The sequence below is a fragment of the Microcaecilia unicolor genome, chromosome 4 (assembly GCF_901765095.1).
Source record: "Microcaecilia unicolor chromosome 4, aMicUni1.1, whole genome shotgun sequence".
Lineage (NCBI taxonomy): Eukaryota > Metazoa > Chordata > Amphibia > Gymnophiona > Siphonopidae > Microcaecilia > Microcaecilia unicolor.
In genome coordinates this window covers 316881035-316904107 of record NC_044034.1, presented here as the reverse complement: position 1 = coordinate 316904107, position 23073 = coordinate 316881035, and the positions used below count along the sequence as shown (strand labels likewise).

The 23073-nt window shown below is 45.5% G+C and overlaps 1 protein-coding gene across 2 annotated transcripts in view; it reads left to right on the top strand.

The window, feature by feature from the left end:
• The window catches only part of GFPT1 (glutamine--fructose-6-phosphate transaminase 1), a 137032-nt gene that overhangs the window by 15142 nt on the left and 98817 nt on the right, over positions 1-23073 (top strand). For both annotated transcript variants that reach the window (XM_030201865.1, XM_030201864.1), the window contains exons 2-5: positions 11408-11515; positions 15147-15254; positions 16838-16963; positions 20109-20167. In XM_030201865.1, coding sequence (XP_030057725.1) covers positions 11408-11515; positions 15147-15254; positions 16838-16963; positions 20109-20167 — 401 coding nt within the window. The remainder of the gene's footprint in view (positions 1-11407; positions 11516-15146; positions 15255-16837; positions 16964-20108; positions 20168-23073) is intronic.

The following is a 23073-nucleotide window of genomic DNA, read 5'->3' as shown; positions in this document are numbered from 1 at the left end:
GCTTCCTTACTTTACATGGTTCTGTGAGAACAGAGAACCAAGAAAAAAACCTTTCTAAAAAGGCAAACACTTAGAGGGCCTTTTACTAAGCTGCGGTAGCTTTTTTAGCTCATGGTAGAAATCAGCTGGTGGTAAAAGCTGAGATGCCCAATAAACTTCCTGAACCATTACGTCAAGCTCCTTCCCTGGCTGCCTTCAAATCCGGGCTAAAGGCCTACCTGTTTGATGCTGCTTTCAATTCCTCACCTGTCACCTGCTCATAACCTTTATCTTGTCTTCCTCTCTTCAATAGTCCCTTTTCCCTATGTATCCTATTTGTCTGTCCTTCCCTTATCCCTTATTTGTCCTGATTTAGATTGTAAGCTCTTTTGAGCAGGGACTGTCTTTTCTTCGTGTTCAATTGTGAAGCGCTGCGTACGACTGGTAGTGCTATAGAAATGATTTGTAGTAGTAGTATATTTCTATGGGCGTTTTGGCATTTACTGCCAGATGATTTCTACTGCAAGCTAAAAGCGCTACCACAGCTTAGTAAAGGACCCCTAATTTTACTTAGCAAGTGATCTCACTAGCAGAAAGGAGTTTGAATTATTTTTAAATGATTTTTGTTTTAGTATAGTCAACATCCTGAGTTTTATCTTTTTATTTTTCTCTGCTGCTTTTGAACGTATTTTTTTCTTTAAATAAAATGCATTTGTAGCTATTCTTCAATTACAGGAAGAAAACATAACATGTGTACCATAGCCACCTTTGTAGGGAAGCCAGGACAGCAATTAGTAGAAGTTTGTTTCCTCAAGTCACTTCATTGGCTTCCGATCAGTTACCGCATTCAGTTCAAGCTTCTGCTACTAACCTACAAATGTACTCGATCTGCAGCCCCTTCTTACCTCTCAACCCTCATCTCCCATTACGTTCCTACCCGTAACCTCCGCTCTCAAGACAAATCCCTCCTTTCAGTAGCCTTCTCCACCACCGCCAACTCCAGGCTCCACCCTTTCTGCGTCGCCTCACCCCACGCATGGAACAAACTCCCCGAGTCCATACGCCATGCCCCCTCCCTGCCCATCTTCAAATCTCTGCTTAAAGCCCACCTCTTCAAGGTCGCCTTCGGCACCTAACCTCTACACCTCTACCCAAGAAATCTAGACTGCCCCAACTTGACATTTCGTTCTTTAGATTGTAAGCTCCTTTGAGCAGGGACTGTCCTTTTTGTTTATTTTGTACAGCGCTGCGTAACCCTAGTAGCGCTCTAGAAATGTTAAGTAGTAGTAGTAGTTTTACTTAATAAAGGGTTTTTTTTTCTGCACTGTTCTTGTGAGGAAAATGTTTTAAACTCTAGCTTAAATTCAGTCTTTACTTTTTAGGCTAAATCGGTCAAGGGCAGTGGTCTGCTTTGGATTTGCGTCACAAGATTGCAGTTTTTATTTTATTTATTTCTAGTCTGGTACTAAGCAGAGTAAAATAAAAACCCTAAGAAAAAATAGCAAAAACTATAATACAATACATAAGACAAAGTAGCAAAACATGAAACCAATAATCCATCAGATCCCATCATGACTTCACCATGGCACATAAAAAATAACAGAGAGAACAAAATATAAAAGCAACACAGTACCACGTCAGTGATCATGTTCACAGCAACCACATAGCAACTGATCCAACAACAGCAAAACATACTGCTCTCATCTGCTGAAATTCCCCAAAACCACAGGGCTCAAGGTGCAACAAAGGCCATCACAAGCAAATGAGCTTTCACCAGTCTCCTGAAATGTAATAAATCATGTTCCAGTCTAATGTCCTCTGGAAGAGAATTCCAGAGCACAGCACCAACAAAGGAAAAAAACTAAATGAAATAAAGACCCAACTGAGTGGAGGTACTGCTACCAGACCCCGCTCACTAGAATGCTGATAAAATGTTATTTGGCGTATCTTTGTTCATACAAATCAAATTGAATCTATACCGCTCTGCTATATTTTATGTTGAAGGTGCTTTTTTATGATGCATTAGCTCAGTAACACAGTTTAGGAAACAGTAGGCCCATTTATTTTCTCAGGCTTTTTTGTTGTAAATTTTACTTTTGTCATTGCAGTCTGATATTTGTTTTAATTTTAATTATCTTATGTGTGTTTTATTGTAACCTGCCTAGAGTGAGAGGTTATGGCAGACTACAAATATTTAAAATAAATAAGGGTTTTTGATCAAAGGTGTGACTTGGGTCGGACACAAACTTGGTCATACAGACCAGGGTTGCAAGCAAAAAGAAGAAGACTTTGTGCCTCCTGTTGCTTCATAGGCTTATGTCTACCACAAGTACAGTCTGTTTATTTCTCTCTGGTTCCTCATATCAAAAACAAGTACTTTCTGAATGTAATCCATGGTGTCTCCTACCATTTCACCGGGGGGGGGGGGGGGGGGCACAACTGATAGTCTGCAGGGGGGCGCCAGAGACCCTAGGCATGGCTCTGACTTGAATTATGTGTTACAAAATGGACTCTTCCCGAAGGAGAAAGGAAACATTCTTCTTGGCCCTTACCCAAAGACGCAAAGAAAAGTGCCAGCGAATTAACCAACTACAGCCACATTGAGCCTGCCAAGAGTGGGAAAGCGCGGGGTATAAATGTAACAAAAAAAATAATAATACCAGTCTTCCCACACAACTCTGATACCAATGAAGTTTGAGTCACACCACTCCCTGGTCCTCTTCTTAGATACTGTAGCTCAGCTTAGAATGGAGTCCTCTTGCCTCGGGGCCTCCCTCCTGGAAGCCTCTACACTTGAGGCCTCCCTGGTTCTACACTCGCTCTGAGCATTTAACCTTCCTTCCCTCTCTGAGCCCTGGTTTTCTGACTCAAGACCTGTTTTGATAGTTTAGCACCACCTGCTTTCAGGCAGCTAAACTGTGCCCTTGGTGAGGGAAGTGCTGATTACTATACCATCCACTTCCTCACAGGGTACTTTTACTAAAGTTTGGTAAAGTTTTGCGCTCACTGCAAGTTAAATACAAAATTAATGCATATTAAGTGCAAGGCCTGTGTAACAGCTGGGAGCATTCCCAGCATTTTCCCAAGTAATTACCGCCCCAAAAAGTTCTTTATTGTGCATTAAAGGGTTCATGTTTGATAGAGTGTAGAAATCAGAATTGATACAGCCAGGTCAGGATATACTGATCCTGGTACTATTTTAGCTCTGCTGACATAGAGCTTTTTTTTTTTTTTAAGAATACGTGCTGGAATGCACATGAATATTGTGGCTCTGTGTGGCAGGAGCAACCAGTTTGTTGAAATCTTTTATTGAAATGTTCCAAGCAATGTTGCCATACAGTTGGACATACAAATACAATTAACAACAAATCATTATACATCACCTATTCTATGTCCTTGAACAAAGCAAGAGATAACTTCCCTTGCCTGGTAGAGAAACAGTCACTGCAAAGCTTTCAACTTTTATAGAACCTTCCCTCCCCCTCTCCACCCCCCAGATGCTCATATCTTGAACAGAGCAGGAGTAAGATTTGACTTTTTATAAAGGAAATTCAAGATTGTGCTTCTTGAAGCAGGTGTGAGAGTTGCCCAAAAAGGCTCCCGGAGCAACAGTTTATAATCCTCAATGTAAGGTTACCATATGTCCGGTTTTACCTGGACATATCCTCTTTTTGAGGACACAGCTGGGCAACTGGGTGGGTTTTGCCTTCCTGTTTGCCCAGATTTGCGGACGGCAGGCAGGCGTTCTATCCTCCCCTCCCCTCTTTTACCTTAGTGTGGTGATCTGGTGGTTTAGTGACCTCTTCGGGGTAGGAAAGAGGCCCGTCTTTCCTGCCCGGCGCATCTTCAGACTGTCTTTGTCCTGGCACCGATTCAAAATGGCTGTTGAGAGTTCAAGCAGTGGCCTTGTGAGACTTTTGCAACTTTGCATTTATGCATAGGCGGGAGAACTTCTGAGGGAAGTCTGAGGGTCAGCACGAGCAGCGTATATCGGTCATTGCTGGCGAAGGTTTGCTATTTTAAAAGGTACTTGGGGTGGGGTGAGGGTTTGAGAGATCATATGGCAAGCTGGTGGGAGAGACTGAATTGCCTGTGGGGCGGGGTGGGATTCTGCTCACCCAAAATTGGGTGTCTGGCTACACCTCATTACGTGTCTAAGTGTCGGCACTTACACAAGTAAGCTGGTAGTTCAGAACCTAAATATGTAAGTACCGACACACAGATGTAGGTTTCCAAAATGGCAGACATACACATGTCTGAATGTGATTGGTTTTGGGAGGGAGGGGGAAACACTGAGGGATTAAGGGGACCACCTCCCTTAATTCCTTCTGTGGAGTGCTACCCAAAATAAGCATTGTTACAAACTACCAGGTCCAGGAGCAGCTATAAATTCTGATACTATCTGTGATCAGACATGTATTCCCCTTCCAAAATAGGAAATGCACTTGGATTTTTTGGCCCCACCTTAGTCCTCAAATCACACCCCTTTGCCATATGCCCATATTGTAGATTTACATATATACATCCCAGCTTTCTAAAATTGGGTTTTCAATGTTTATTTGATGTACACATGTAAATCACATGTTGAGGGCTGCTTGTTCTCACATGTGGGGTATCGCTAGCAACCAGGCTTACTCAAAACAATGAACATTGGTCAGTTGGACGTCGCAACGGCGAGGACATAACATAGATTGACCTGAAACCATAAACCACTAACTGAGTGTAGCTTGGAACAGAACAAAAATGGGTCTAGGGGGGGTGGAGTTGGATTCTAAACCTTGAACAGATTCTGCAGCACCGACTGTTGTGCCGGGTATCCTGCTGAAGGCAGTAGTGAGATGTGAATGTGTGGACTGATGACCACGTTGCAGCCTCGCAAATCTCCTCGATGGAGGCTGACTTTAAGTGAGCCACTGACGCAGCCATGGCTCTAACATTGTGAGCCGTGACATGGCCCAACAGAGTCAGCCCAGCTTGGGCGTAAGTGAAGGATATACAATCTGCTAGCCAATTGGAGATTTGTGCGTTTTCCGATGGCGACTCCCCTCCTGTTGGGATGAAAAGAAACAAACATCTGGGCGGACTGTCTAAAGGGCTTTGTCCGCTCCATGTAAAAGGCCAATGCTCTCTTGCAATCCAAGGTATGCAAACTGCTTTCGCCAGGGCGGGTATGAGGACGGGGAAAGAATGTTGGCAAGACAGTTGACTGGTTCAGATGGAACTCCACCTTTGGCAGTAACTTAGGCTGCGTGCGGAGGACTACTCTATTGTGATGGAACTTGATATAAGGTGCTTGCGGTACCAAGGCTTGAAGCTCACTGACTCTACGAGCTGAAGTAAGTCGCCAAGAAAACGACCTTCCAGGTCAAGTACTTCAGATGGCAGGAATTCAGTGGCTCGAAAGGAGCTTTCATCAGCTGGGTGAAAATGACGTTGAGATCCCATTACACTGGTGGAGGTTTGACAGGGTGCTTTGACAAAAGCAAACCTCTCATGAAGCGAACAGCTAAAGGCTGACCAGAGATAGGCTTACCCTCTACACGGCGATGATAAGCACTAATTGCACTAAGGTGAACTGTTACGGAGTTGGTCTTGAGACCAGACTCTGACAAGTGTAGAAGGTATTCAAGCAGGGTCTATGTAGGACAAGAAAGAGGATCTAGGGCCTTGGTGTCACACCAGACGGCAAACCTCCATTTGAAAGAGTAACACCTCTTGGTGGAATCTTTCCTGGAAGCAAGCAAGACTCGGGAGACACCCTCTGAAAGACCCAAGGAGGCGAATTCTAAGCCCTCAACATCCAGGCCGTGATTGCCAGAGACTGGAGGTTGGGATGTAGAAGCGACCCCTCGTTCTGGGTGATGAGGGTTGGAAAACAGTCCTATCTCCACGGTTCTTCGGAGGACAACTCCAGAAGAATAGGGAACCAAATCTGGCGTGGGCCAGAAGGGTGCAATCAGTATCATGGTTCCACAGTATTGCTTGAGTTTCAGCAAAGTCTTCCCTACTAGAGGTATGGGAGGGTACGCATACAGAAGGCCTGTCCCCCAATGCTGGAGAAAGGCATCTGACGCTAGTCTGTCGTGGGCCTGAAGCCTGGAGCAGAACTGAGGGATATTGTGGTTGATCTGAGCGGCAAAAAGATCCACCGAGGGGGTGCCCCACGCTCGGAAGATCTTGCGGACAACGCCCATGTTCAGTGACCACTCGTGAGGTTGCATTATCCTGCTCAACCTGTTGGCCAGACTGTTGTTTACGCCTGCCAGATAAGTGGCTTGGAGGGACATTCCGTGACGGCGCGCCCAAAGCCACATCTGGACGGCCTCCTGACACAGAGGGCGAGATCTGGTGCCCCCTTGCTTGTTGGAATAATACATGGCAACCTGATTGTCTGCCGATCTCTGAAAGCCTTTAGAGCGTTCCAGATCGCTCTTAATTCCAGGAGGTTGATCTGCAGACCTCTTTCCTGAAAGGACCAGGCTCCATGAGTGTGGAGTCCATCTACATGAGCTCCCCACCCCTGGAGAGATGCATCCCTCATCAGTACTTTTCGTGGCTGAGGAACTTGGAATGGTCGTTCCATGGTCAAATTGGATCGAATCGTTCACCAGTGGAGAGAATTCCGAAAGCCGGTGGACAGTTGGATGACATCCTCTAGATCCCCCGCAGCTTGAAACCACTGATCTCATATGTAGACGTGACATGAACTGTGGAGGCCATGTGCCCCAGAAGTCTCAACATCTGCTGAGCCGTGATTTGGTGAGACTCTCGAACCATGGACACCAGGGACAAAAGATTGTCCACCCTTGTCTCGGGAAGATAAGCTCGAGCTGTCTGAGTATTCAACAGGGCTCCAATGAATTCCAGTGCTTGGACTGGGGTGAGATGGGACCTGGGATAATTTTATGATGAACCCCAGTAACTCTAGCACCCGAATAGTCATTCGCATGGACTCCAGAGCACCCTCTTTTGAGGTGCTCTTCACCAGCCAATCGTCGAGATAAGGAAACACATGCACTCCCAGTCTGCGTAGCGACGCTGCGACTACTGCTAGGCATTTGGTCATGGGCATAGACTGGGGGGGCATTGCCCCCCCCAAACGAGGACGACTGGAACGGCAACTTTTTTTTTTAACCTGAAGTGAAGGGCGGAGTCGAACCTGCATCCTTGTTGATTTTACTACCGCAGCGCTGCCTGCCCGTTTGTCGCTGTGACTTCGGGAGTGGAGTGGAAGTGTGAGCCAGCCTATCTTGTCCACTGTAAGTAAGGCAGGCATCACTGTTTCCACTCCCCCGCGCAGCTGTCGTTGTTCAGTTAACACAGCAAGTAAACCTGTGAGCTGCTGCATCCACGTTGTTTTACAGATGCTGCTAAGGGGAGAGAGTGGGGGAGACGCTCTGACGCTGGATGGAAGGGGATGGACAGAAACAGGATGGGCAGGGGAAGGAGGAGAATTGCTGGACATGGATAGATGGAGGGAAAAGGGGAGAGGAGAGAGGACATTTGCTGGAGATGGATGGATGGAGGAGAGGGCAGGGGAGAATGGAGAGTTGCTGGACGGAGCAGAGGGCAGGGGAAGGAGGAGAATTGCTGGACATGGATGGAGGGAAAAGGGGAGAGAAGAAATTTGCTGGAGATGGATGGATGGAGGGGAGGGCAGGGGAGAATGGAGAGTTGCTGGACAGAGCGGAGGGCAGGGGAAGGAGGAGAATTGCTAGACTTGGATGGATGGAGGGGAAAGCGGAGAGAGGAGAAATGCTGGACATGAAACGGTCAAACTACGCCTATGCATTTGGTAAACACTCTGGGCGCAGACGCCAGGCCAGAAGGCAGTACACAGTACTGAAAGTGCTGTGTTCCCAGCCGAAATCGAAGATACTTCCTGTGAGCTGGAAGTATCGAGATGTGTGTGTAAGCATCCTTCAAGTCCAGAGAGCATAGCCAATCGTTTTCCTGAATCATGGGAAGAAGGGTGCCTAGGGAAACCATCCTGAATTTTTCTCGGACAAGAAATTTGTTCACGGCCCTTAGGTGTAGGATGGGACACATCCCCCCTGTTTTCTTTTGCACAAGGAAGTACCTGGAATAGAATCTCAGCCCTTCTTCCCCTGGTGGAACAGGTTCGACCACTGGGCCTTCAGAAGGGCGGAGAGTTCCTCTGCAAGTACCTGTTTGTGCTGGGAACGGTAAGAATGAGCTCCTGGTGGACAATTTGGAGGTTTGGATTCCAGATTGAGGGTGTATCCTGACCGGACTATTTGAAGAACCCACCGATCGGAGGTTATGAGAGGCCACCTTTGGTTAAAAAATATCAACCTCCCCCCAACCGGCAAGTCGTCTGGCACGGACATATTTACCGAGGCTATGCTGAACCGGAGCCAGTCAAAAGCCCGTCCCTTGCTTTTGCTGGGGAGCCGCAGAGGCCTTAGGCGCACGCTGTTGATGGGAACGAGCACGCTGGAACTGAGCCTGGACAGGCTGCCGAGAAGCAGAAGTGTACCTACGCCTAGCATAGGAATAGGGAGCACTCCTCTTCCCTCCAAAAAACCTCCTAGATGAGGAGGTAGTAGCAGAAGACGCCCGGCTGGAGAGAGAATCTATAGCATCATTGTGCTTCTTGAGCTGGTCAACCAGATCCTCTACTTTCTCACCAAAAAGGTTATCCCTCTGGCAAGGAACATCCACCATCCGCTGCTGGACCGAATAATCCAGGTCAGAGACACGCAGCCATGAGAGTCTGCGCATCACTATACCTTGAGCTTCGATCCTGGATGCTACATAAAAGTGTTGAACGTACCCCGGGCCAGCAATTTTTGACATGCCTTCTGCTGCCTGACCACCTGGTGAAAAGGCTCGGTTTGCTCCAGAGGGAGTGCATCAACCAAGGTAGTAAATTGCCTCAACGAGTTCCGCAAGTGGATGCTCGTGAAGAGCTGGTATGTTTGGATCTTGGCAGCGAGCATAGCGGCCTGATACACCTTCCTCCAAAAAGAGTCCAAGGTTCTAGATTCTCTGCCTGGGGGCGCCGAGGCATAGTCCCTAGTACTCTTGGCTCTTTTGAGAGCGGGGTCCACCACCATGGAATTGTGAGGTAGCTGAGACTTCATCAATCCAGGCTTCCCGTGGATCCGATATTGGGATTCAGTCCTTTTCAGGATCACGGGATTAGACAGAGGGAACGACCAGTTTTGCATACGGACTTCCTTCAGTACATTATGCGAAGGAGCCGTTGCAGCCTCTCTAGGCAGAGAAGGATAATCCAGGACCTTGAGCACCTCAGCCCTGGGCTCATCCTCAACCTCCATAGGGAAGGGAATAGCTGCAGCCATTTCCTGGACAAAGGAGGTAAAGAATAGACTCTCCAGTGGAAAAAGCCTCCTTTTTGGTGGAGGGGAGGTTTCAGAAGGAATCCCATAGGACTCATCAGAAGATAAGTACCTGGGATCCTCCTCTTCCTCCCATGAATTCTCTTCATCAGTATCGGACAAGACATCTCTAAGAGCAATCCGAAACTGAGCCTGCCTCGACGCCAAGGAATGACGTGCTCGATGGTAGTGCTGAGAAGTTGACGCCCGCCTGGACTCCAGTGAAGCTTCCTCGAGCTTGTTTGGAAGTTCTAGCAGGGGAGCGCAGCTACTGGTATACCCTTGACCGAAGAACGGTACTTCTTCTATCGGGAGGTCATCCTCTTCTACCGAGCGCACAGCTTCGGGAGGGACGAACATGGAGCGGTGAGGGAGGAAGGGGACACCCGCCTAGCCAGCCAGATCAGCCGAATCAACCCTAGCGATCAATGGGGTGACAGATGTCGCAGCCAGATCGCTCTCTCATCCTCCAGTGAAGCTTCCTCCACAGACGTCGAAGGGGAGTCGACCTGGGTGGCACCGAGGTCTAGGACCTCACCACAGGCGATGGGCCAGATACCGCTGCAGCAGACGGTACAGAAGGCGCAAGCACCCCCGACACTGAAGCAGACTGGCGCAGCAACCCTTCCAGAAGCTCTGGAAGCAGGGCCCTGATGCGCTCATCGAGAGCCGCCGTCAGACAAGGCTACGGGATCAGTATAGGAGCCGGTGTAAGAATCTGTCGAGGCTCGGAAGCAGGTACTGGGCTGCTAGACCGACACATCGTCACCTCCTGAATAGAGGGAGAGCGATCCTCTCGGCGCTGACGCTTCTCGGGTGCCGAATCCCTTGACGCCCCGGAGATCCTGGCATCGTGTGTCAGAGAACGATGACGGTGCTTCTTCGCTCGACGCCCGTCATTGAGACTCCTCGGTACCGATGAGGAAGACGTGGAATCCTCATGTCTCTTCGGGGCCGGGTCCGACATAACAGGAAGCTTCCAGACAGGTGAAGACCCACTCGATGCCTCACTGCTCACAGCACAAGTTGGTCGTTCCGCAGCTATTACCTTCACTCCCAATGTCGATGCGTCCCTCGTTGTCGACGCTGCCGACCTCAGTACCGATGTCGACGTCGAAGGACCAGACCGAGCCCCAAAAAACTTACTTTCGTTGGGCTTCTCGAGACACTTGAATCCGTTTCTTCATGCGAAGACACAGACTACAAGCGGCTGGGCTGTGGTTGGGCCTAAGGCACTGGATACACCAGGCATGGGTATCGGTACCTGAGATGGTCCGGTTGCACCGAGTACAACATTTAAAGCCGCTGGGTGTATTTGATGACGATATGGAAGGAAAAATGGCTTTGGCGAAATTAAAAGATGCGATCGTGCCTGTTAAAAGAAAAAAGGGCACGAAAAGAAGGGAACAACCCGACCGCGCGGCCTAAGCTGGCCATGTCGAAAAACAAAGGAAACTTTAAAAGGGCAAAAAATAAAACTACGGGAAGTTTATTTTTTCTTTTTTTAATGTGTAAATTTCTATTAATAAAAGAAATAAGGCAAAAGCCACAAAATGGATGAGACTCTTTCCCGGGCCTGAGAGGAGCAGAGAAAAAACTCAATCGCACCTCAACGTGGAGAAAAAATAACTGAGGAACGCATTCATGCGACGGGTGGGAAATCAGTCCACGCTTGCGCAGTTCGCGCTGCATGCACGCCAGAAGACTCTGTCAAGATTTTTTAATATTTTGCTTGCAAAATACCGGTTCCTGGGCCGACGCGGACGTCGACCCACATGTGAGAACAAGCACCCTGCTCGTCCTTGGAGAATGTATGAATTTGGGTGTGGGTCTGAGAGACACCTGTGTTGCCTTTTATAAACCAAGCTTAATGTAGGTGTTGGACAACTATTATAAGTATCCTGTTATTAAATAACCCCCCCTCCCCCTGAAAAGCAGAATGCTACTGATGAATGGGGAGTGCCGAACTGAATTAGAACACAGAGCCCTTGTTTTTGGTGACTGGTTTGTGATGAGTAGTGTAAATTCAAACCAATTGAGTAATATTTTTTTCCTGTTCTCAGGCATTTTTGCTTACCTGAACTACCATGTGCCCAGGACCAGGCGGGAGATCTTGGAGACATTAATCAAAGGACTTCAGAGACTGGAGTACAGAGGATATGATTCTGCAGGTGAGTTGTTTTTATCACCTGTTCCCTGCCGAATATGCTGAAGTGGCTGTGTGAAAGTTTTGTTTGTGTGTGTGTGTATGCACACTTTTCACTCCACAGTTTGCCATATCTTTAAAGGGAAAGTATGTGGTACTTGTCCTCATTGAAAAAATTTATCCCATCACAACTACCCACACACATTTATACTTTTTCAAATTGCAAAAGTATGTGTGTAACTGCAGATGCCCCCCTGAGAATGTCTCTGCCTCTTACACGTAAATGTAGCTGTAACTGTGTTCCTTGTCGTTATGCGCACACATTAGCATGTCTTTTCTTGGCAAACGCCAAGGGGAGCATACATGAGGGCAGTTCATAGGCAGGACTTGGGTGTGTCTGCATGTTACACACATAACTTATAGAATACTGCAAGCAGCACACATGCACACTCACAGCTGCCATCGTCCTGGCATAGGTGAGGGTGCCTGACGTGGCACATCTTTGGGCTTATGCTAGTATTCTATAATGGCCTTTGTGTACGCAGATGGTGTTATAGAATTAATGTTAAGTGCACCCCATTGTGACATGTAATTGAGGTGCTGTTATAGAATTGTCTCTATGCACAGACCTTTGGGGCTAGCAAGTTTGTAGAAATTTATTTGCATAGGTAAAGCTAGTTTAGCCACCCATTTATTTATCCCAGCTGACTCGGTACCATGCATATTGTCCCCATGTATATATCTGCACTTGGCCCTTCAGCTATATGGTAAGCTGTGTTGCAATAAAGCATTGGTATCATAACTATGTTATTTCAATGTTCTAATCATGTGCCTATTACATATTCTATCACTATTATACTTACAACATATTATATCTCTGTTATTTGAATTTCAGTGCTGTTAAATATGTATATTTTTGATCCTGTTTCATGGTAGTCCTATTATTAGATCTCAGTTTGCTGCTTTCAAGCTTTCCTCTTTCATTCTGTCTGTCTTTACTTGTTCATTTTACTATTGTTATGCTGTTAACAAAATTGTAAGTTTTATGTTAAACTGTACTTGTACACTGCTGTACTTGTACACTGCCTTGGGTGAATCTCTTCAAAAAGGTGGTTAATAAATCCCAATAAATAAATACATAAATTTTATTTATGTGTAACTTGTGGGTGGGGGAGGAGGCTACCTGGGAGGTGGGGAAATCTGTCTCCCCCCCCCCCTTTATATATATATATATATGGTGCCCTGATGCCTCCACCCAAGGAGAAGGGGAATTAAAGGATTGATTTTCTTCCCTTTCCCTCTGGAGCTACTACAAATCTCACAGGCCGATGCTCAAACCTAATGCTGGTGCTAGAGGTGATTAGTGCCGGACTAACGCCTGCAGAATGCTCAGAGGGCTCTAGCGCAGGACAATGTGTGCACCAAAGATTAGTGCAAATAGCATGCAGATGTAATCAAACAGATGTTAATGAGGTCTTACAATCCAGAGGTGGCCAGTTCAAATCCCGCTGCTGCTCCTTGTGATCTTGGGCAAGTCACTTAACCCTCCATTGCCTCAGGTAGAAACTTAGATTGTGAGCCCTCCTGGGACAGAGAAATATCCAGTGTACCTGAATGTAACTCGCCTTGAGCTACTACTGAAAAAGGTGTGAGCAAAATCTAAATAAATAATAATAAATAATACAAAAATGGTATGGGATTTGCATTACGAAAAATATGAGGAGAGACTTTCTGACCTGAACATGTATACTCTGGAGGAAAGGAGAAACAGGGGTGATATGATACAGACGTTCAAATATTTGAAAGGTATTAATCCGCAAACGAACCTGTTCCAGAGACGGGAAGGAGGTAGAACTAGAGGACATGAAATGAGGTTGAAGGGGGGCAGACTCAAGAAAAATGTCAGGAAGTATTTTTTTCATAGAGAGAGTGGTAGATACTTGGAATGCCCTCCCGCGGGAGGTGGTGGAATTGAAAACGGTAACGGAATTAAAAAATGCATGGAATAAACAAAAAAGTCCCAGGGCTTGCACCTTCTCAAGCGGTTTTGGTGCGGCACGCTATAAGTGCAGCCTCTAATTGGAAACAGTCCACCGTGCCCTCATTGGTGAAATGGATAAGATGTGGTATATTTGTGAAATGGAGCATCTATTAGCAGAGTGTCGACATCAGAGATGTAAATGGGAGACCATCTGGGAACCTTTCATCACTCAGTGCTCTGTTTGAACAATGTGTGACCTGGATAGGATAATGGATATACCTTCTGGTTCGGGAGAGGGGGAGGGTGTAAGGGTGGTGGAATACGAAATATTCTAAAAAAGACTTGGTTACACCAGGGGTGCAACCAGACTTCGGCGGGAGGGGGGTTCAGAGCCCGAGGTGAGGGGGCACATTTTAGCCCCCCCCCCCCACCATCGCAGACCCTCTCGACCCCCCCCCCCATCCAGCTGCCAACCCGCCGTCGCCTACCTTTGCTGGCGGGGGTCCCCAACCCCCACTAGCCGAGGTTCTCGTCTTCTCGCAAAAGGCTTCCTTCTGTTTCTGACGTCCTGCACGTTGTATGTGCAGGACGTCAGAAACAGAAGGAAGCCTTTTGCGAGAAGACGAGAACCTCGGCTGGCAGGGGTTGGGGTCCCCCGCCAGCAAAGGCAGGCGATGGCGGCGGGAGTGGGGGGGGTCAGGCGGGGCTGTCGGCAGGAGGGTCCAGGGCCAAATCTACAGGGGCCCAGGCTCCCCCTGGCCCCACGTAGCTACGCCACTGGGTTACACTAAGCTGTATTAGGGGTGTTTAGATTGGTGGAAAGCTTTTCTTGTTTGCATATTTCTTACATTGCTACTATACACTTGTTTAAGTAAGACAAGAGAATGATGTTGGAGATGATATCTATGTTTCATTTCATGTCTGAACAGTTAATAAAGACTTCTTGCAAATTAAAAAAAAAAAAAGATTTTTTTTTTGTTTAATAAAATAGCCTCAAAATAGGCACCTGCTTGTACTTCAGCAACCTGTTATAAAATTACCCTTTTACCCCCAAATTCTATAAAGTTCAGTGCCCAAATTTACTCTTAGGACCAAATCCTATAAGTAGCGCTGAAAAAATTGCTATTTTATAAACGGTGCTGAAAGCTGGGCTTTGTTTATAGAATATGCTTAGCACTGGGATTGGTGCCTAACTTTAAACATGAGGATTTACACCAAGTAAACTCTGGTGTAAGTCCTCACGTCTAAATTAGGAGTGGATCCCCCTTATTCTGTAACAGCACTCATAAATTTCCGGCACACCCCTGATCCGCACAGATCCCCACGAGCTGGCATAAGTGCTCACGCCTAAAGTTACACATGTATATGGACGCTTACGCTAGTATGCGTAGCGTGCTCTATCAGGGTGTCCTTTCTTCAATTTACCCCTTCTTGTCCACCACTCCATTTGCAATGCTGACACTTAGTCTGAAGGTAGTGGTGTGACTTGCAGTTTCTCATTACTCCTGGCGATTTGCCAGCATAGGCTAATTTTTTTAATTGCCCACTGAAAAGACATAAGGAGGCAAGATTCAGGTCCCAAGTGGAGTCTGAAATCTCCTCCCTGTGTTGGGTGCAGATGGTGACTGCAGTGAAATGCTTTTGATTTTATTCTTCTTTTTCTGATAACTCTTAGGCGTGGGAATTGACGGAGGAAATGAGAAAGACTGGGAAGCCAATTCCAGCAAAATTCAACTCATAAAGAAGAAAGGGAAGGTGAAAGCCCTGGATGAAGAAATTCACAGTATGTGCTGATTCCTTTTCTCTGTAGCCTAATCAGCGTGCTGTCTGGAGGTAGCTGAGGTTAAACTGCCAAAGGTGCATCCTTAAAATTAAGTGGTTTCAAGCGTTAATTCTTTTAAAAATTTGTGTTTAGTTTTTACGTTTACATTTACATGAGGCACTTATCAAATGCTAGGTCCCTTTAGAGCTCCAAGTGGTTTACAATAAGACTTTAACAATGGGCATTTCTAGAGAGCTAGAGATTATATATAATTATTTATTGAATACCTGAAAAAGATGCGTTTAAACTTTTTAAACTGAGCTAATAGTCTAGCATTCAAGGGCAAAGCATTCTTTGACACATTAAATAGAGAGGGACCTAAATATTTTAGTTGTTGAATGTGTATGAACCATCTAGAAGCTTATGTCCTTTACAAAAAGTTCTTTTACAGGTCTCTAGAGACACTAGTTTCGAGTGACACAAGAATTTTTAAGACAATGGGTGGAAACTAGAATTGAGAACTTTTAAAAAGAGCTTAAAAACTTGGCTTTCCAGAAAGAGCTTAGGGGCCCTTTTACTAAACCGCGGTAAAATTTACAGTTACTGTAGCTTAACATGAGACTTTACCACACAGTAGCTGCAGATTTAATATAACACCTATTATCATTCCCAGTACATTTATATTAACATTGAATCACTCACTGTGTCCTGTTTAGGAGATGGTAAGTGGTCCTGTGTTAACTATGCATTAGTGCAAAGTAAGTGCAGTGCATTAAATGGCAAACACCTTCCATGCCCACTCTGCCCATGCCACACCTCTTGACGCGCACTTAATGTGTGGTTTACCACATTGTAGCTGCTAAATTATCACAAAGTCCCTTAACGTGGCTCTGTGCTAGCACTCACTGTACAGTAAACTGCAAGTGCTTAACACGGTTTAGTAAAAGGGTCCTTTAGATTTTGAGTAAAAGAGTGGGTAACAAGTGTATCAAATGTGGGTATTTGTGGTGGGTACTGGCTATGCAGTTTATTATTATATAATGGATAAATAATATCACTGTTTACTGTAATTCGCTTCAAGCTATCTTAGAGGCCCTTTTACTAAGCTGCGGTAAAAAGTGGCCTGTGCTAGTGTGTTCGTGTGAAATTGTCTCTCTCTGGGCCATTTTTTACCGCTGTGGATAAAAAGACCTTTTTTTTTTTTTTTAAATGGGGCAGTAAGTGGACATTCACTAATATTAAAAGTAGCATGAGACTATTTACTGCCTGAGCCCTTTACTTGGGCAATAAAGGCTCACCTGCTACTCGTGTGGTAATCAGGCAGTGAGTGGCAATGTGGCCACACTGCTGATTACCGCAGGGAAAGCCCCCCACAATAGAAAATAGAAAACTTTTTCTACCATGAGAAACAGTGCGCGCCAACTTCAGAATTACCACAGGGTGCCCAAGCTACCCTGTGGTAGTATCAATTTGGTATGTGCTATCCTCACGTTAGACCTACCGTGGCTTAGTAAAAGGGGCCCTTGGTGAGGCGAGAAATCAACTTAAGTAAAGTTAAGTTATTCCAGTTTGCTGTTAGCTGATTTCTCTTTTTCTTTCTGCAGAACAAAAGGATCTAGATTTGGATATTGAGTTTGAGGTGCACTTAGGCATAGCACACACCCGCTGGGCTACACATGGAGAGCCAAACCCTGTCAACAGTCACCCTCAGCGCTCTGACAGAAACAACGGTGAGCAAACCCTGCAGGACTACCTGCAGCAAGAAGTGGTTTTTTAGAATATTTTAACAAGGTTATTCTTCAAGGTTGCTTGTTCAGTTTGTTTGTAGGAGCAGGCCTTTAGAAATATATAATGCAAGTGATTTGGTTTCTTTCTTGGCACAGAATAGGAGAGACCATGTCACATAATATTTTAGTGCTTTTCCTAATGCCAAACACTGTTCGGGATCAACCTGTACATGAGCTTGTGTCCCTTAACTTCCTGCCCACCAGCTGGATTCCCACTTGCCTCTGCATGGGTATCCTGCTCTGCAAACTGCTCCCTAGTGGTATCTAGGGACACTTAGACCCCACAAAACCCGGGGGGGGGGGGGGGGGGGGGGTCACACTGTTCCTAGAAATGTACCAGCAGACCACACACACAATTACTGGAGAAACCAGAGATCTCGGTACAACGTAAAACCTCTGTTTTGGCCATAGATCCTAATAAATCAGACCATCTTGGTGACTGAATGCACTACATGACAATTACCAAGTGAGTGTTCCTGTTATTAGTATATGTTGTATAGCACTGCCTAATAAACAGAATACAACAGTAGATGGGAGACTGCAGGGATTTATTGGGCTGCATGGCAAAAGAGGTTTGTAAGTGCACTTAAGTCTCTTGTTTCTCCAGGAAGTCTCCCTTTTTCTTGCAGTTTTTGAGCTGACAAGCAGGGGGCAGCATAACTCCTTTCCTTAGGCTAGGCTAGCCTAGCCTAGTGGTTCCCAGACTTTCACGATTCACGGCTCTCTTATTGAATAAGTAAATTTTTCACACTAGCACAAAGCCACACTTTTCCTCTCGGGTCTTCTCTCCCCCCCCCCCCCCCCCCCCCCATTGTGTCAGCATAGTGGCATGCCCAAGTCCAGCCAGCTGAAGTGGTCTGCTGCCTGTGCAACAAGGAAGTCAGTGATATGTTTCCATCTAGCATGTGCCCTCTTTTTCTCTCCTCCCTTCCATCCACTTTCTGCCCTCCTGTTACCCCACCACTGCTGCTTCCCCAGACTAGGAGGCAGATGCAGCAACCAAACGTAAAAAAATCTAAATCGTTAAAGTCCCTAACGATTTTAAAATAACGAAACATGCACCAAAAAAAAAAGTCACACATGCTGAGATCGGTATTGAAACGTACAATGTATCAAAGAATCACAATACACATCGTTAATCGGCCCCCAAATCATGCGCAGAGCAGCCAAGCGTTATGTTAGCTGCTCTGCGCATGCCACAAACAGTCAAAACACAGTCAAATCACAAGCACATGGCTCCCAAATCCAAAGGACGTCAGAAAACACATAAAAAAAGCCCAGTCTTCCATTCTCTAAACAAACAGATTCATCGCAAGCAGCAAAACAGCGGCTTCAAAATCCCGAGGCTTCTCCGTTCACACAGTGGCAGCATTGTTAAAAGCAGTTCTGAGATCCTCGCACCCCAGTCCCACAGAAGCACAAAACAGACAATTTAAACATTTTAGAGGAGGAAATACCTGCTTTGGGTTCTGGAGAGAAGGGGGTCTTCCTAAATTCACTGCCCAAGTCAAACTGCAAGAAGGCACGATCCGGCCTTGCCCCCCGCTGCTCCCCACTTTCCGCCGCTCCCCCCACCCCGAAAAAGCAAACTTCTAGAAGCCCCTGCCCCCCTCCCTTCCTCACTACTCTCTCACCTCAGCTCCGCCTCCCGACATCCTCCGTCTGTGCCCCGCCCCCTTTTGGGGTCGTTGCCGCCATTCCCCTCCTCCATCGGGCCCCCCTTCCTCTTACCGGGCCCGTGCAGCGCCTCTCTCCTCTGTCCGAAGGCGCTGCACGGGCAAGAAGAAAGCTGAATCAGCTGATGCCTGCCTTCGCGATGGCGCGTCTTTCTCCTGCTGCGCCCGCCCCTGTCTGACGTCAGTAACCTACGTAGGTTACTGACGTCAGACAGGGGCGGGCCCAGGAGGAGAAAGACGCTCTATCGAAGCTAGGCGAAGGCAGGCATCAGCTGATTCAGCTTTCTTCTTGCCCGTGCAGCGCCTTCGGACAGAGGAGAGAGGCGCTGCACGGGCCCGGTAAGAGGAAGGGGGGCCCGATGGAGGAGGGGAATGGCGGCGACGACCCCAAAAGGGGGCGGGGCACAGACGGAGGATGTCGGGAGGCGGAGCTGAGGTGAGAGAGTAGTGAGGAAGGGAGGGGGCAGGGGCTTCTAGAAGTTTGCTTTTTCGGGGTGGGGGGAGCGGCGGAAAGTGGGGAGCAGCGGGGGGCAAGGCCGTCCGTACAGGACGCTCCTGATGAGCGCCCTTGCCCCCTCCCGATCCTTTTTTTATTTTTATTTTTTTATGTGTTTTCTGACGTCCTTTGAGCCAATCACAGCGCTTTTAGCTCTGCTAATGCGCTGGGATTGGCTCAAAGTTTGTTTGTTTTTTCACTTAATGATTTTTCCTGGCACAGAGCTGTCCTAACGAGAGGTCCAGACCTCTCGTTAGTTTTCCTGCCTTTTTCCTGCGTAAAAGCAATCGGAAAAGGTTAGTGCATGTCGTTTCAATGGGGTTTTCACACTAATTGCTCATCTCCATTCCGTTTTCGTTAGCTGCTACTGTCGTCGGAAAATAGGCTTAAGTGCATGGAAAGGATAGGAAATTCTTCCCTGAGGGCTCATTTAACGATGAAAAACGTTTAGTGCATCTACCTCTAGGAGCAGTGGCGGCAAAACAATATAACCATTGCCACCTATTTGCAGCTTTATTCCTTCAGAAAAGTCTCCCCTTTGAAGAAAGGGAAAACATGGTTTTAGCAGAAGTATGTTGAAACTGAAAGAACAATGGGCTGGTTAGAGCCTCCATATTTCCCCCTACCCATTATCATGTGGATACAGATTTGTGGGGCACCACTTTATACAGGAAAAAGCATGACTAAAAGTTTCCAATGCAGTGGCCTTGCAGATTACACACAAATGTAGTCTGAGTTGATTCCCCCCCTTTTTTTTTTTAACAAACTAGAGAAGTAAATTCGCTGTTCACATGCACTATTTTGCTTCTGAACAGTGTATGTCTTGAAGGATCGCATGGTATGCAGTGAGTGTAGCTTTTTTTTTTTTTTTTTGGATAGGTAGCTGTAACAGTAACATTTTAATTTTCATATCTAGAATTTATTGTGATCCACAATGGAATCATCACCAACTACAAGGACCTGAAAAAATTTCTGGTAAGTCAAGTCTATTCAGTGAAGGGAGGTAAGAATTGTTAAATCAGTGCTATATGCTTTCTTCTGTCTGTGTTTATTTTGTCCTCTACTTTTTCTTCTGCTGATGGTTTGAAAACAAATTTGAACCTTTCAAGGGAAAGAGTTAGAGGCTTCAATTTTTGCATGAGGACCTTGGGAGGTTGGAAGAATGGATATCCAAATAGGAAATGAAATACAAGGGGAATTTCTATAAATGGTGCCAGAAAAATCACAACTAAGCAGTATTCTATAACGGGCACTCCGGGATAAGCGTCTCGTCAATTCTAGCACTTAACTTTCAGCGCCAGCATTTTTGCCTGCTAAAGCCTGGTATAATGCTGACACCTAATAGCTGAGTTGAGCACACAAATCATAATATTCTAAAACATTGCGCCTAACTTCTGAGATCGTCCTCTGATCCGTCTATATACTTCCCATTGCCATACTCCTTTTGAGTAGCGCGCTGGAAAAGTTAGGTGTGGATGTTGTGGAACAGCGCCTAGGGCAGATACGTGCCCAAATCCAAACTGGTGCCAATTAAGTCCAATTAATCATTAATACCTCGTTAACCAATTGGTTTGCATGTGCATCTGCCCAGCGTGTGCAAATTCAGGCGCCTACGTTTTGGCGACCTGTATAGAATTTGGGGGTTAACGTGGACAAGTGCAAAGTGATGCACATTAGGAAGAATAACCCAAATTATAACCACATGATTCTTTTTAGTATGAGTATGTATCTGTACTATCATACTTTGCTGTTCCTTTCTTAATGCTTTATAATTGTAATAATGTAAACTGCACTGATCTGCTCCGGCCAGCAGCTAGTGCGGTGTAGAAATTTCAAATAAACTATAGGAGTCGCCAACAAGGTAAAGGATTTAGGGATCACTGAAATCTTCTACTCAGTGTGTGGTGGCAGCCAAAAAAAGCAAACAGAATGTAAGGAATTATTAGGACAGGAATAGAGAATAAATCAGAAAATATCATAATACCTCTGTATCGCTCCACAGTATGTAGCGGAACTAGATAAGGTACAAAGAAGGGTGACCAAAATGATTAAGTGGATGGAAGGACTCTCATATGAGTAAAGGCTGAAGAGGTTAGGGCTCTTCAGTCTGGAGAAGAGACCGCAGAGAGAAGATATGATTGGAGTGGAACAGGTACAGTTACAGTTCTTTTAGTTCGCTGTTACCAAATATAGGGGGTCTTTTATTAAGCCATGCTAGCGTTTTTAGCTTCTGCTACAAATCAGCTGTTGGTAAAAGCTGAGACGCCCATTACATTCCTACGGGCGTCGTGGTGTTTATTGCCAGCTGATTTCTACTGCGAGCTAAAAACGCTGCCACGGCTTAGTAAAAAAAACCCCATAGTTCTAAGTGGATAACAATTATATATAACTAGATTATACATCTAGGATCATACATCGCTATTCCGCAGCAAATGTATTTACTTTATTCAAGACAAATTTCCTGAAAAGATAAGTTTTGGGCTTCTTCTTAAAGCAATCAAAACTCGACAAAGCTTTAATGCCAATTGGAAGCTGTGCCCAAAAGGTTGCTGCTTGATACATAAAAACTGTCTGAAATAATTTCCAATAGCACACACCCTTGGGGCTAGGGAATGTTAACAAATTAAAATGCCATACAAGGTGCAGTCTCCCATATACCGGTCTACATTTTAATGTCAACATATAGCCCAGAATAGCTCCATGCAGTATCTTAAATACTAGGCTACTTAATATAAACATGATTCGGGCCTCCACTGGGGGCCAATGGGTCATTATGCGATATGCGAAGAAACTTTCAAGGAGAAGAAAACCAAGCGGATGGCAAACATTTCAAAAGACTTTTAGCCATCCCTAAATATACTATATTACAGTAATCCAGTTTACTCAGTATTAAAGACTGAATTACCAATTTAAACTGCTCACAATTAAGATATTTCTAATTCTTCTCAATTTCTTCATTAAAAAACAATTCTTTGTTGGATGATTTATCTGGTTCATCGTGGTCAGCTTACAATCAATAACACCCAAAATTTTAACTGATCTCTCCAGTGTATATGTTGTATATTATCTTTTATGAGTGTAGATTTATCATTGACTTCAACATCTTTATCAATCAGCAGAAATTTGGTCGTCTAATTATTGAACTGTAGAAAGTTCTCCCCCATCCAAACACCAATAAAAGACATATACCTTGTTACTTCTGGTAATAAGTCCATTAATTTGGATCTAACTGGTAACAGAATTCTAATATTGTCAGCATATATATAAGCTTGATAGCCAAGCTTTTCAAGGGAATATCCCAGTGATGATAATAACACATTAAACAAAAGGGGTGACAGTGGAGAGCCCAGAGGCACCCCACAGCCAGAAGACCAACTGTCTGAAAGCTCACCCTACATCTTAACTAAATAAGACCTATGAGAGAGCCCCTAAACCAGTTCAATACTGTACCTGATATTCCAACACTGTCCAATTTTCATAAAAGAACATCATGTGAGACTAAATCAAACGTACTTGACAAATCCAGTTGCATTGTTAAAACCTGATCACCAAGACTGATAATCTGTTTAATTTGTGTGACCAATTTACATAACAAAGTTTCCATACTATGTAATGAATGAATGCCTGATTGAGAAATATATAGCACTAGTAAAAAAGGCCCGTTTCCGAAACAAATGAAACGGGCGCTAGCATGTGTTTTTTTTGTTGTTGTTTTTTGTTTTTCTGTTTGATATTAAGGGATATAAATGTTTGTAAAAAAGCCAAAGAGATTTTTTTGTTGTTTTTTAAAAGTTGTATTTGTATTGTAATTGTTTCTTGTAATTGTGTATGGGTGTGAGAGTCACAGGAGGGGGTGGCGGGGGTGGGGAACTGTGACCGTG